This window comes from Aquarana catesbeiana, linkage group LG01 (genome assembly GCF_042186555.1).
Source record: "Aquarana catesbeiana isolate 2022-GZ linkage group LG01, ASM4218655v1, whole genome shotgun sequence".
Taxonomy (NCBI): domain Eukaryota; kingdom Metazoa; phylum Chordata; class Amphibia; order Anura; family Ranidae; genus Aquarana; species Aquarana catesbeiana.
Window position 1 is genome coordinate 106,314,914 of NC_133324.1, and position 15,044 is coordinate 106,329,957.

At 48.0% G+C, this 15,044-nt stretch overlaps 1 protein-coding gene across 2 annotated transcripts in view; it reads left to right on the forward strand.

The window, feature by feature from the left end:
• LOC141133260 (granzyme A-like) overlaps nucleotides 1-15,044 on the forward strand; it is a 163,068-nt gene that overhangs the window by 84,542 nt on the left and 63,482 nt on the right. For both annotated transcript variants that reach the window (XM_073622536.1, XM_073622528.1), the window contains exon 2: nucleotides 8,896-9,037. In XM_073622536.1, coding sequence (XP_073478637.1) covers nucleotides 8,952-9,037 — 86 coding nt within the window. In that variant the 5' untranslated portion in view covers nucleotides 8,896-8,951. The remainder of the gene's footprint in view (nucleotides 1-8,895; nucleotides 9,038-15,044) is intronic.

The following is a 15,044-nucleotide window of genomic DNA, read 5'->3' on the forward strand; positions in this document are numbered from 1 at the left end:
GTAGTTTTAAATGAGTTTTTTCCTTCAAAATGTCATTTTGCTGTCAGACTGTTCTAAACACAGGAAACATGCGCCCCTTTACAGGCACACTATAGACACCCCCCAGGTACGAAATTTAAAGGGATATTACACTTTTATTGATTGACTTTAAGCATTATTAAAATCACTGCTCCTGAAAAAACGGCCGTTTTTAAAACTTTTTTTTGCATTGATTCATGTCCCCTGGGGCAGGACCCAGGTCCCCAAACACTTTTTATGACAATAACTTGCATATTAGCCTTTAAAATTAGCACTTTTGATTTCTCCCATAGACTTTTAAAGGGTGTTCCGCGGCATTCGAATTTGCCGCGAACACCCCAAATTGTTCGCTGTTCGGTGAACTTGCGAACAGCCAATGTTCGAGTCGAACATGAGTTCGACTCGAACTCGAAGCTCATCCCTATTGCAGAGTACTGTCGAGTATGGGCAGAGTATTGCAGAATATGGGTAGAGTACTGGAGAGTATGGGCAGAGTATGGGCAGAGTACTGCAGAGTATGGGCAGAGTACTGCAGAGTATGGGCAGAGTATTGCAGAGTATGGGCAGAGTACTGCAGAATACTGCAGAGTATGGGCAGAGTATTGCAGAGTATGAGCAGAGTACTGCAGAGTATGGGCAGAGTACTGCAGAGTATGGGCAGAGTACTGTAGAGTATTGCAGCGTATGGGCAGAGTACTGCAGAGTATGGGCAGAGTAGATTACTATTACGATTACACTCACATTTCAGTAGTTCAAATCAGTCGGTTGTCCTCTGGTTTCCATCTGGGTTGCGATGTGGGCTCAGTCCCCGGTCGCTCCGATGGTGTCCGTTGCTCCAAGGAAGTGATTTCCCACAGCAGGCACGTCAGCAGGTGTGTCGGTAGGGAACGTCAGATGCTCGAGAATGGGGGGCGTGGCTTCAGAGTACTGCAGAGTATGGGCAGAGTATGGGCAGAGTATTGCAGAGTATTGCAGAGTATGGGGAGAGTACTGCAGAGTATTTAAGAGTACTGCAGAGTATGGGCAGAGTACTGCAGAGTATGGGCAGGGTACTGCAGAGTATGGGCAGGGTACTGCAGAGTATGGGCAGGGTACTGCAGAGTATGGGCAGAGTATGGGCAGAGTACTGCAGAGTATGGGCAGAGTACTGCAGAGTATTGCAGCATATGGGCAGAGTACTGCAGAGTATGGGCAGAGAACTGCAGAATACTGCAGAGTATGGGCAGAGTACTGCAGAGTATGGGCAGAGTACTGCAGAGTATGGGCAGAGTACTGCAAAGTATTGCAGAGTATGGGCAGAGTACTGTAGAGTATTGCAGCGTATGGGCAGAGTACTGCAGAGTATGGGCAGAGTACTGCAGAGTATGGGCAGAGTACTGCAGATTATTGCAGCGTATGGGCAGAGTACTGCAGAGTATGGGCAGAGTACTGCAGAGTATTGTAGAGTATGGGCAGAGTACTGCAGAGTATTGCAGAGTATGGGCACAGTATTGCAGAGTACTGCAGAGTATTGCAGCGTATGGGCAGAGTACTGCAGAGTATGGGCAGAGTATTGCAGAGTATGGGCAGAGTATTGCAGAGTATTGCAGAGTATGCGCAGAGTACCGCAAAGTATGCGCAGAGTACCGCAGAGTATTGCAGAGTATGGGCAGAGTATTGCAGAGTACTGCAGAGTATGGGCAGAGTATGGGCCGAGTACTCCAGAGTATAGGCAGAGTATGGGCAGAGTATTGCAGAGTACTGCAGAGTATGGGCAGAGTATTGCAGAGTACTGTCGAGTATGGGCAGAGTATTGCAGAGTACTGTCGAGTATGGGCAGAGTATTGCAGAGTATGGGCAGAGTATTGCAGAGTATGGGCAGAGTATTGCAGAGTATGGGCAGAGTATTGCAGAGTATGGGCAGAGTATTGCAGAGTATGGGCAGAGTATTGCAGAGTATGGGCAGAGTACTGCAGAGTATGGGCAGAGTACTGCAGAGTATGGGCAGAGTATTGCAGAGTACTGCAGAGTATGGGCAGAGTATTGCAGAGTATGAGCAGAGTACTGCAGAGTATGGGCAGAGTACTGCAGAGTATGGGCAGAGTACTGTAGAGTATTGCAGCGTATGGGCAGAGTACTGCAGAGTATGGGCAGAGTACTGCAGAGTATGGGCAGAGTACTGCAGAGTATGGGCAGGGTACTGCAGAGTATGGGCAGGGTACTGCAGAGTATGGGCAGGGTATTGCAGAGTATGGGCAGAGTATGGGCAGAGTACTGCAGAGTATGGGCAGAGTACTGCAGAGTATTGCAGCATATGGGCAGAGTACTGCAGAGTATGGGCAGAGAACTGCAGAATACTGCAGAGTATGGGCAGAGTACTGCAGAGTATGGGCAGAGTACTGCAGAGTATGGGCAGAGTACTGCAGAGTATGGGCAGAGTACTGCAAAGTATTGCAGAGTATGGGCAGAGTACTGTAGAGTATTGCAGCGTATGGGCAGAGTACTGCAGAGTATGGGCAGAGTACTGCAGAGTATGGGCAGAGTACTGCAGATTATTGCAGCGTATGGGCAGAGTACTGCAGAGTATGGGCAGAGTACTGCAGAGTATTGTAGAGTATGGGCAGAGTACTGCAGAGTATTGCAGAGTATGGGCACAGTATTGCAGAGTACTGCAGAGTATTGCAGCGTATGGGCAGAGTACTGCAGAGTATGGGCAGAGTATTGCAGAGTATGGGCAGAGTATTGCAGAGTATTGCAGAGTATGCGCAGAGTACCGCAGAGTATGCGCAGAGTACCGCAGAGTATTGCAGAGTATGGGCAGAGTATTGCAGAGTACTGCAGAGTATGGGCAGAGTATGGGCCGAGTACTCCAGAGTATAGGCAGAGTATGGGCAGAGTATTGCAGAGTACTGCAGAGTATGGGCAGAGTATTGCAGAGTACTGTCGAGTATGGGCAGAGTATTGCAGAGTACTGTCGAGTATGGGCAGAGTATTGCAGAGTATGGGCAGAGTATTGCAGAGTATGGGCAGAGTATTGCAGAGTATGGGCAGAGTATTGCAGAGTATGGGCAGAGTACTGCAGAGTATGGGCAGAGTATTGCAGAGTATGGGCAGAGTACTGCAGAATACTGCAGAGTATGGTCAGAGTATTGCAGAGTATGAGCAGAGTACTGCAGAGTATGGGCAGAGTACTGCAGAGTATGGGCAGAGTACTGTAGAGTATTGCAGCGTATGGGCAGAGTACTGCAGAGTATGGGCAGAGTACTGCAGAGTATGGGCAGAGTACTGCAGAGTATTGCAGCGTATGGGCAGAGTACTGCAGAGTATGGGCAGAGTACTGCAGAGTATTGTAGAGTATGGGCAGAGTACTGCAGAGTATTGCAGAGTATGGGCAGAGTATGGGCAGAGCACTGCAGAGTATTGCAGCGTATGGGCAGAGTACTGCAGAGTATGGGCAGAGTACTGCAGAGTATGGGCAGAGTATTGCAGAGCACTGCAGAGTATGCGCAGAGTACCGCAGAGTATGGGCAGAGTATTGCAGAGTACTGCAGAGTACTTCAGAGTATAGGCTGAGTACTCCAGAGTATGGGCAGAGTATGGGCAGAGTATTGCAGAGTACTGCAGAGTATGGGCAGAGTATTGCAGAGTACTGTCGAGTATGGGCAGAGTATTGCAGAGTATGGGTAGAGTACTGGAGAGTATTGCAGAGTATGGGCAGAGTACTGCAGAGTATGGGCAGAGTATTGCAGAGTATGGGCAGAGTATTGCAGAGTATGGGCAGAGTACTGCAGAGTATGGGCAGAGTATTGCAGAGTATGGGCAGAGTATTGCAGAGTACTGCCGAGTATGGGTAGAGTACTGCAGAGTATTGCAGAGTATGGGCAGAGTATTGCAGAGTATGGGCAGAGTACTGCAGAGTATGGGCAGAGTACTGCAGAGTATGAGCAGAGTACGGGTACTGAGCAGCGCTGTGGGCTGGATCTGTAGTGCCCACAGCGCTGCTCAGTACCCATAATCTGCAAACGATCTCTCTCCCCCTCTCCCCTCGTAGGGCGCGTGGGAGCAAGATTCTGGGAGGATGTCCATGGACGCCAGACCCCAGACCCCAGAATTAGCCGACCGCACTGTAGCTCACATTTCAGTAGTTCAAATCAGTCGGTTGTCCTCTGGTTTCCATCTGGGCTGCGATGTGGGCTCAGTCCCTGGTCGCTCCGGTGGTGTCCGTTGCTCCAAGGAAGTGATTTCCCACAGCAGGCACGTCAGCAGGTGTGTCGGTAGGGAACGTCAGATGCTCGAGAATGGGGGGCGTGGCTTCAGCGCTCGCATTCGGAGCATGCGTCACGCCCACTCGGACACGTCACCGCTAGCCCAGAGAACTGTGGGAGATGTAGTTTGCGGTGCGGTGTGAACAATTCAATGATTTGTCAGTGCAATGTATAATTTCTCAACTGTCAAGGCGTGCCCACAGAGACGGCCCGGCGTGCCGGCAGCGGCACGCGTGCCACGCGTTCACCATCACTGGTATAGAGTATCGATGTTGTCTGTGAGGTGGATACCAAGGTAAAGTATTGAGAAGGATGTCCAGGTAAAGGGAAATTATCTCTTTAGGGCAGAGGCCATAGCTGGAGGGACAGTTACAGGTATAATTTCTGATTTGGTATAATTAACCACTTTACGCAAATTGACATACCCTGACGTTGGTTCTTTGACACTAAATACTGTTGTTATTGCAGCAGCTAGCTGCCATAACCCCAGTATTTTTGGGAACAGTGCATGTTTCTCCATAAGATAAAAGTGGTCTCTGCGGCGATTCCCGGCGAGATCACTTTTATCGGTGGCGGGAGAGGCCCCCTCCCTCCGTGCTCCAGTCGTCTCCGACGCTTACCGGAGACGATCGCGTCCGCTCCCCTCACTGCCTGGATGCCAAGTAAGGGGAAGCTCGGCTCCATAGCATTGGAGGGCGGAAGTGACATCAAACATCACTTACACCCAATGCTCTTAAAGGAGACTTTTTTTTTGTTGCATTTTAGTGTAAATATGAGAACTGAGGTCTTTTTGACCCCAGATCTCATATTTAAGAGGTCCTGTCATGCTTTTTTTCTATTACAAGGGATGTTTACATTCCTTGTAATAGGAATAAAAGTGACCACTTTTTTTTTTTTAAAAAGACAGTGTAAAATAATAAATAAAAAGTAAAATAAATAAGAAAAAATAAATAAAAATTTAAAGGGCCCAGTCCTGAGAAGGCTCGTGTGCAGAATCGAACGCATATGTGAGTAGCGTCCGCATATGAAAAACAGTGTTCAAACCACACATGTGAGGTATCGCCATGATCGTAATGCCCCGTACATACGGTCGGATTTTCCAACGGAAAATGTGTGATAGGACCTTGTTGTCGGAAATTCCGACCATGTGTAGGCCCCATCACACATTTTCCATCGGATTTTCCGACACACAAAGTTTGAGAGCAGGCTATAAAATTTTCAACAAAATCCGTTGTCGGAATTTCCGATCGTGTGTACACAAATCCGAAGCACAAAGTGCCACGCATGCTCAGAATAAATAAAGAGATGAAAGCTAATTGGCTACTGCCCCGTTTATAGTCCCGACGTACGTGTTTTACGTCACCGCGTTCGAATGATTTTCCAACAATTTTGTGTGACGGTGTGTATGCAAGACAAGTTTGAGCCAACATCCGTCGGAAAAAATTCTAGGATTTTGTTGTCGGAATGTCCGATCAATGTCCGACCGTGTGTACGGGGCATTAGAGTGAGTGCAATAATTCTAGCCCTAGACTTCCTCTGTAACTCAAAACTGGTAACCTGTAAAAAAATGCCTATGGAGATTTTTAAGGGTAAAAGTTTGTCACAATTCCACCAGTGGGCGCAATATTCAAGCGTGACATAATGGATATCAATTTACTCGGTGTAACATTATCTTTCACAATATAAAAGAAAATGGGCTAACTTTACTGTTGTCTTATTTTTTTATTTCAAAAAAGTGTATTTTTTCCAAAAAAAGTGCGCTTGTAAGACCGCTGCGGAAATACGATGTGACAGAAAGTATTGCAACGACTGCCATTTTATTCTCTGGGGGGGGGGGGGTACAAAAAGATATATAATGTTTGGGGGTTCTAAGTAATTTTCTAGCAAAAAAAAAAATATTTTAACTTGTAAACACAGGGTCTTAAAGAGGAAGTAAACCCTGATGAGTTTACTTCCTCTGTTTCCCTGCAAAGATAAAGCATAATGGGCATCGCATAGTAGCCCATTATGTGTCACTTACCTGACAAGGGAGCCTGTGATGTCACCGCTGTCCCTTCTCCTACGAAGCGATCATCTTCTTTCCGGGTATCGCGGCTCCGGCGCTGTGATTGGCATGCGCGCTGGTGCCGCCACTAACGGCACTAACGGAGGGGGACACAGAGGAAGAACGGAGGGGGACACAGAGGAAGAACGGAGGGGGACACAGAGGAAGAACGGAGGGGAACACAGAGGAAGAACGGAGGGGGACAGCAGGACGGAGGGGGACAGCAGCAGAATGGAGGGGGACACAGAGGAAGAACGGAGGGGGACAGCAGCAGAACGGAGGGGGACACGGAGGAAGAACGGAGGGGGACACAGAAGAAGAATGGAGGGGGACACAGAGGAAGAACGGAGGGGGACACAGAGGAAGAATGGAGGGGGACACAGAAGAAGAATGGAGGGGGACACAGAGGAAGAATAGAGGGGGACACAGAGGAAGAATGGAGGGGAACACAGAAGCAGAATGGAGGGGGACACAGAAGAAGAATGGAGGGGGACACAGAGGAAGAACGGAGGGGGACACAGAGGAAGAACGGAGGGGAACACAGAGGAAGAACGGAGGGGGACAGCAGGACGGAGGGGGACAGCAGCAGAATGGAGGGGGACACGGAGGAAGAACGGAGGGGGACAGCAGCAGAACGGAGGGGGACACGGAGGAAGAACGGAGGGGGACACAGAAGAAGAATGGAGGGGGACACAGAGGAAGAACGGAGGGGGACACAGAGGAAGAATGGAGGGGGACACAGAGGAAGAATGGAGGGGGACACAGAAGAAGAATGGAGGGGGACACAGAGGAAGAATGGAGGGGGACACAGAAGCAGAATGGAGGGGGACACAGAAGCAGAATGGAGGGGGACACAGAGGAAGAATGGAGGGGGACACAGAAGCAGAATGGAGGGGGACACAGAAGAAGAATGGAGGGGGACACAGAGGAAGAACGGAGGGGGACACAGAGGAAGAACGGAGGGGGACAGCAGGACGGAGGGGGACACGGAGGAAGAATGGAGGGGGACAGCAGCAGAACGGAGGGGGACACGGAGGAAGAACAGAGGGGGACACGAAGGAAGAACAGAGGGGGACACGGAGGAAGAACAGAGGGGGACACAGAAGAAGAACGGAGGGGGACACAGAAGAAGAACGGAGGGGGACACAGAAGAAGAACGGAGGGGGACACAGAAGAAGAACGGAGGGGGACACAGAAGAAGAATGGAGGGGGACACAGAAGAAGAATGGAGGGGGACACAGAAGAAGAATGGAGGGGGACACAGAAGAAGAATGGAGGGGGACACAGAAGAAGAATGGAGGGGGACACAGAGGAAGAACAGAGGGGGACACAGAGGAAGAACGGAGGGGAACACAGAGGAAGAATGGAGGGGGACAGCAGCAGAACGGAGGGGGACATGGAGGAAAGATGGAGGGGGAGAGCAGAAGAACTGAGGGGGAGTGGGGGACAGCAGCAGATCTGAGGGGGGTGGGGGACAGCAGCAGAACTGAGAGGGAGTGTGGCTGTGTGGGGGACACAGCAGCAGAACTGAGGGGGGTGGGGGTCTGGGGACAGCAGCAGAACTGAGGGGGGTGGTGGGGGTCTCTGGGGACAGCAGCAGATTTGAGAGAGGGAGTGTGCTGTGTGCATGCATTGCTCACTGATTGTGGAAGTTACACTAACCTTTCAGGACGTACTCTGGCGGGCGGTCCTCGTGGGCGGGAGGGAGCCGGAGGGAAGACTCGGACGAGGAGGCGGCTCAGTCAGGACCCAGTCACGGGCAGGCGGGAAGCTCGGAGTCGGCCCGGGTTGCGCTGCTGGCTGGCCGCTGGCAATGTGTGGCTGCTGTAGTCGGCTGGGCGGCGGCTCCGGGTCCGGGACTGGCAGGCACCACCACTGACTGGGGCTGGGCACTGGGCAGGCTAGTAAGCGTGGACTGGACTGGCTCTGCTGGCAGGCTGGCGGCTGCTCTCTCTTTCAGAGGCGCGCTGCTCAGCCGTAGCGTGTAGAGTCTAGAGTGCGCCGTGCGGGTGCCCACTGCACTGACTCTCCCACGTGACTGACGCTGCCAGCTGATGTCACTGGTTGCTAGACGCGGGGCGGGCGGCCCTAGCCTAGCAACCAGATAGCTGCGCATATCTGTGTGTGTTTAAGGAAGTATACTGTACTGTAAAATGATAAGGGTGGCAGTCGGACTGGTACAAGCCGGCGGTGTGTTTTTTTTTTCATTCCGGGACACTGTATTGTCCCGGAATGAAGGTACCCGGGACACGGGACAAAAAAACTCAAATAAGGGACAATCCCGGGCAATCCGGGACACGTGGCCACCCTACTCCTAAACCATGTAGGTTTAGGAGATATTTCTTGCACCTACAGGTAAGCCTTAATCTAGGCCTACCTGTAAGTAAAAGTGGTCTGTAAGGATTTACAACCACTTTAAAAATAGGCTCAGTCCTTAAGTGGTTAATCTGGAAATTGGAGACTTGGCTATACACCGATAATTCCTCCACCAGTTTAGGCAGTGAGACAGTGGGGTTTACAATGTGAAAAAGGACATTGTCTTTTGATTGCTATTTGATTTATTCATAATGCGTTCCTATTATTGTACAGGTGAGTGCAGTGACATCATTGGAGGACGGGAAGCTGCTCCTCACTCTAGACCATATATGGCTCTACTGAAGACAGGAAGATCCCAATGTGCTGGAACATTAATAAAAGCTGACTGGGTGTTAACTGCAGCTCACTGCAAAGTGTAAGTAAACATTAAAACTATTTGTTTCAATTTTTTCTTAAAGTTAAATCCTGGAAATCAAAAAGGATCCCTTTCAGCCCTCCCCTCCACTCTGGCAGTGGACTGGACTGTCCCTCGACATCCTCATCAGTGGCGTCGCTGGGGGTGGTTGTGGCCCACACCCGGGTGTCATTCTCACACGTGCTGCGGCTCATTATACATGGGGGGGTTATCCTGAGGGGAGTCTACACTTATTGGGGGGGTTTGTCCTGAGGGGGGTTTGCACTGATGGAGGGGGGGTTTATCCTGAGGGGAGTCTGCACTTATTGGGGAGGTTATCCTGAGGGGGGCCTGCACTGATGGAGGGGGGTTTATCCTGAGGGGGGTAGGCACTTATTGGGGGGTTATCCTGTGGGGGGTCTGCACTGATGGAGGGGGGTCTGCACTTATTGGGGGTTATCCTGAGGGGGGTCTGCACTAATGGAGGGGGAGTTTATCCTGAGGGGAGTCTGCACTTATTGGGGGGTTATCCTGAGGGGGGTCTGCACTGATGGAGGGGGGTTTATCCTGAGGTGGTGTCTGCACTTATTGGGGGGGATGGTGGTTTATCCTGAGGGGGTCTGCACTAATTGGGGGGTGGTTTACCCTGAGGGGGGCCAGCACTTATTGGGTGGGTGGTGGTTTATCCTGAGGGGGGTCTGCACTTATTGGGGGGTTGTGGTTTATCCTGATTAGGATCTGCACTTATTGGGGGGTTCATCCTGAGGTGGGTCTGCACTGATGGAGGGGGATGGTTTGTCCTGGGGGGGTCTGTACTGATGGAGGCGGTAGTTTGTCCTGAGGGGGATCTGTACTGATGGAGGAGGGTAGTACTGATGGAGGGGGGTCTATACTTAGTGAAGGGGGGTCTGTACTGAGGGAGGGGAGTCTGTACTGAGGGTTGATTATACATAGGTACCTCCGTCTTCTCTGGGACGCTTGATTGGGTATATTTACACTTTACATATATTTTTACTTTAAATAGTGCTTTTTTAGTCTACCTGTTTAACTTTAACCACTTTCCAACCGCATACAGTACAGTACATATAAGGAGGCAAAGTGGCTCCCCTGTGCAGGATCACGTACTTGTATGTGATCCTGCACTTTCAGGTCTGGGGCGCCGGTGACCCGCTCCCGCTGTGATTGGACACAGCGGGAGCCAATCAGCGGGTCCGGTGGACACAATGTCGGCCGGGACCCGCTGATCGTTCGGGACACAGGCAGAACAGCGGTCTACCTATGTAAACAAGGCAGTTCACCGTTCTATAAGAAGGAAAGGCTGTGATCCTGTATTCCTACAACGCAGGAACATGGATCTCTGCCTTCCTATAGTAAAAGCACCCCCCCATACAGTTAGCAAGCACTCCCTAGGCACACATTTAACCCTTATGTTAACCCCTTCCCTGCCAGTGTTATTAGTATAGTGATTATTTTTGCAGTACATATGTTTAGCACTGATCACTGTATTAGTGTCACTGGTCCCCAAAAAGTGTCACTTAGTGTCCGATTTGTCCGCCGCAATGTCGCAGTACCGCTTTAAGTCACTGATTGCCACCATTACTAGTAAAAATTAAAAAAAAATAAAAATTCCATAAATATATCCCATAGTTTGTAGACCCTATAAGGTTTGTGCAAACCAATCAATATATGCTTATTGGGATTTTTTTAACCAAAAACATGTAGAAGAAAACATATTGGCCTAAATCCCCGATTTTGAGGGACTATCCCTGATTTGGAATAAAGCCCCTCTTTCCTCCTCAGTTGTCCCTAATTTTGATCTGATCTATATAGTTGTATATAAAATGCACTTTTTGTTTTTCAAAAAGTGTTTCCCAGTGCTAAACCTTTCATCCAATTTCTAAATTGTTAAATTTGTACATTTGAAAAGCCAGTATAAAGGAATAGTAGTGGTAAAAAAAAAGCACTTGTGGGTTTAATTAATTTTTTTGTTGCAATTCTCCTTTAAGGGGGCGTGTGCCCTATACCAAAATACTTTTGCTAATAGGGGTCCCTAAAACCCTTCACAAAAGGTTGGGAGGTATGTATGCTGTGATGTCCGGTGGAGTGTGGATAGCAATATATGCCCCTTAGGTGCTGATTTGAAAACACCAAATACACGGATGTCTTATAAAAAATAGTGTTTTAGAAAAGAAGTTGTCAAGCATTTTGTAGTAATTTTTCATGAAGATGTGTGTACATGGTTATTCCATTAGATGTCACTAGATTAAAGAGAAAAGAAACAGAAAAACTGTATTTAGTCAGAGCAAATTTTACATTAATAAGAAGCTTCAGGCAGAAATTGCTATTAACTCAATACCAGGCAGCATAATATTTAGATGTGACTTCTTTTGATCAGAAGGGCCAGTTTTAAACAGTTTTTCACATATTGCTAAAATTTTTCAAACTTTGCAGTGAACCCCATTGGAATTTATGGGGCAGGGTGAATATTCAGGTCTGGAATTTTGTAGGGCTAACAAGCAAGCTACAGTGAAATGTCGGTTTGCGAGTAACACGGTATATGAGCATTTTGCAATACGAGCTATTTAAAAAAAAAATTCTGACTCGATTTGCGAGCGTTGTTTTGCAAGATGAGCAGGATTCAAGCCGCTGGGGTGTGCAGTACTGGATGTGGCCAGAGAGGTGGGGGCGCCGGTGACGCTCTGAGATGCTCTGAGACACTCCGTTCCCAAGTGCCTCTGAATGTCTCCAAGTGTCTCAGAGTTTCTCCGGTGCCCCCGCACCTCTGGCCACATGTGGTACTGCATACACCGGTGCCCCCGCACCTCTGGCCACATACAGTACTGCATACACCGCTGCCCCCGCACCTCTGGCCACATACAGTACTGCATACACCAGCAGTGACTGTGGAACTAATTATTTGAGTTTCCATTGTTTCTCATGGGGAAACTTGCTTTGATATACAAGTGCTTTGGATTACAAGCATGCTTCTGGAAAGGATTATGCTCGTAATCCAAGCTACTTCTGTATTTGTAAACAAAAGGCATGGTAAGACACACACTGCCATGATGGGCATTGTAGCGGCCCCATTGGCTTTGAGTAAATAACGAGAGGAGAGCTTCTGACGGGTGCAGTACTTTTATTCTTTTGCCTCAAAGGTGTGCATGAAGGTTGAACACCACAGAGGTTAATCCTTTTGACTCCTTAAACACCTTAAGCACCATAAGCACCGTAAGCACCATTTGCACCATGAAAACTGTAAAATGACATACAATACATTAGTTTACAGAGATCACCAAAAAGGGGGTTACAACAGAATTACAAATGTGGAGTTACAAAGTTGTGTTCCATTTTCATTACACATATATCTAAGTTAACATTAAACATTTAAGGAAAACATGACTATATGTTCAAACATGTGGTTTGTCTACAGCATATGTTTTAACTAACAGCATAGACTCCATTTATGCCTAAAAACATACAGTATCTCACAAAAGTGAGTACACCCCTCACATTTTTGTAAATATTTTATTATATCTTTTCATGTGACAACACTGAAGAAATGACACTTTGCTACCATGTAAAGTATTGCGTGTACAGCTTTTATAACAGTGTAAATTTACTGTCCCCTCAAAGTAAATCAACACACAGCCATTAATGTCTAAACCGCTGGCAACAAAAGTGAGTACACCCCTAAACGAAAAAAGTCCAAATTGGGACAAATTTGCCATTTTCCCTCCCCGGTGTCATGTGACTCGTTAGTGTTACAAGGTCTCAGGTGTGAATGGGGAGCAGGTGTGTTAAATATGGTGTTATCGCTCTCACTCTCTCATACTGGTCACTGGAAGTTCAACATGGCACCTCATGGCAAAGAACTCTCTGAGGATCTCAAAAAAAGAGTTGTTGCTCTACATAAAGATGGCCTAGGCTATAAGAAGAGTGCCAAGACCCTCAAATTGAGCTGCAGTACGTTGGCCAAGACCATACACCGGTTTAACAGGACAGGTTTCACTCAGAACAGGCCTCGCCATGGTCAACCAAAGAAGTTGAGTGCACGTGCTCAGAATCATTCCAGAGGTTGTCTTTGGGAAATAGACGTATGAGTGCTGCCAGCATTGCTGCAGAGGTTGAAGGGGTGTGGGTTTAGCCTGTGCTCAGACCATACGCCGCACACTGCATCAAATTGGTCTGCATGGCTGTTGTCCCAGAAGGAAGCCTCTTCTAAAGATGATGCACAAGATAGCCCGCAAACAGTTTGCTGAAGACAAGCAGACTAAGGACACAGATTACTGAACCCATGTCCTGTGGTCTGATGAGACCAAGATAAACTTATTTAGTTTAGATCAGTGGTTCTCAACCCCAGTCCTTGGGACCCACCAACAGGCCAGATTTTAAGTATTACCTCGGGGAGATGCAGACTAGAATACTGCAATCACTGAACAGCAAATTATATCACCTGTGATGTATTTCAGTTATCTTGCAAACCTGGCCTGTTAGTGGGTCCTGAGGACAGGAGTTGAGAACCACTGGTTTAGATGGTATCAAGCATGTGTGGCGGCAACCAGGTGAGGAGTACAAAGACAAGAGTGCCTTGCCTACAGTCAAGCATGGTGGTGGGAGTGTCATGGTCTGGGGCTTCATGAGTGCTGCCGGAACTGGGGAGCTACAGTTCATTGAGGAAACCACGAATGCCAACATGTACTGTGACATACTGAAGCAGAACATGATCCCCTGGGCAGTATTCCAACATGATAACGTCCCCAAACACCTCCAAGACGACCACTGCCTTTCTAAAGAAGCTGAAGGTAAAGGTTATGTGCTGGCCAAGCATGTCTCCAGACCTAAACCCTATTGAGCATCTATGGATCATCCTCAAACGGAAGGTGGAGGAGCGCAAGGTCTCTAACATCCACCAGCTGCGTGATGTTGTCATGGAGGAGTGGAAGAGGACTCCAGTGGCAACCTGTGAAGCTCTGGTGAACTCCATGCCCAAGAGGGTTAAGGCAGTGCTGGAAAATAATGGTGGCCACACAAAATATTGACACTTTGGGCCCAATTTGGACATTTTCACTTAGGGGTGTACTCACTTTTGTTGCCAGTGGTTTAGACATTAATGGCTGTGTGTTGAGTTATTTTGAGGGGACAGCAAATTCACACTGTTATACAAGTTGTACACTCACTACTTTACATTGTAACAAAGTGTAATTTCTTCAGTGTTGTCAGATGAAAAGGTATAATAAAATATTTACAAAAATATGAGGGGTGTACTCACTTTTGTGAGATACTGTATATACTGACAATGACAATGCACCTTTACGGCATACCTTGCTCCGCTTACCAACTTTAAACTTTAGAAATCTTCCATAGACTGTCTCCTTCCCACAAGGTACTGCTGCATTGCCTGGATGCTGAATTAAATGAAAGCCCCTTGCAAAACTAGAGGAAGCAGGAAGTGTCTTGTGATTAAAAGATTCCCCAGAGAAAGAAGAGGAAGGCAAAAAGGTTCCACCTGTCATTCAGTGCTGAACAAAGATTTAAAGTGACAAGCGGACAGTTACATTCCCACCAAATTATGTTATAATGAATAAGACTTATGCCCCGTACACACGGTCGGATTTTCCGACGGAAAATGTGTGATAGGACCTTGTTGTCAGAAATTCCGACCGTGTGTAGGCTCCATCACACATTTTCCATCGGATTTTCCAACACACAAAGTTTGAGAGCAGGCTATAAAATTTTCCAACAACAAAATCCGTTGTCGGAATTTCCGATCGTGTGTACACAAATCCGACGCAAAAAGTGCCACGCATGCTCAAAATAAATAAAGAGATGAAAGCTATTGGCTACTGCCCCGTTTATAGTCCCGACGTACGTGTTTTACGTCACCGTCTTCAGAATGATTGGATTTTCCGACAACTTTGTGTGACCTTGTGTATGAAAGACAAGTTTGAGCCAACATCCGTCGGAAAAAATCCTAGGATTTTGTTGTCGGAATGTCCGATCAATGTCCGACAGTGTGTACGGGGCAGTA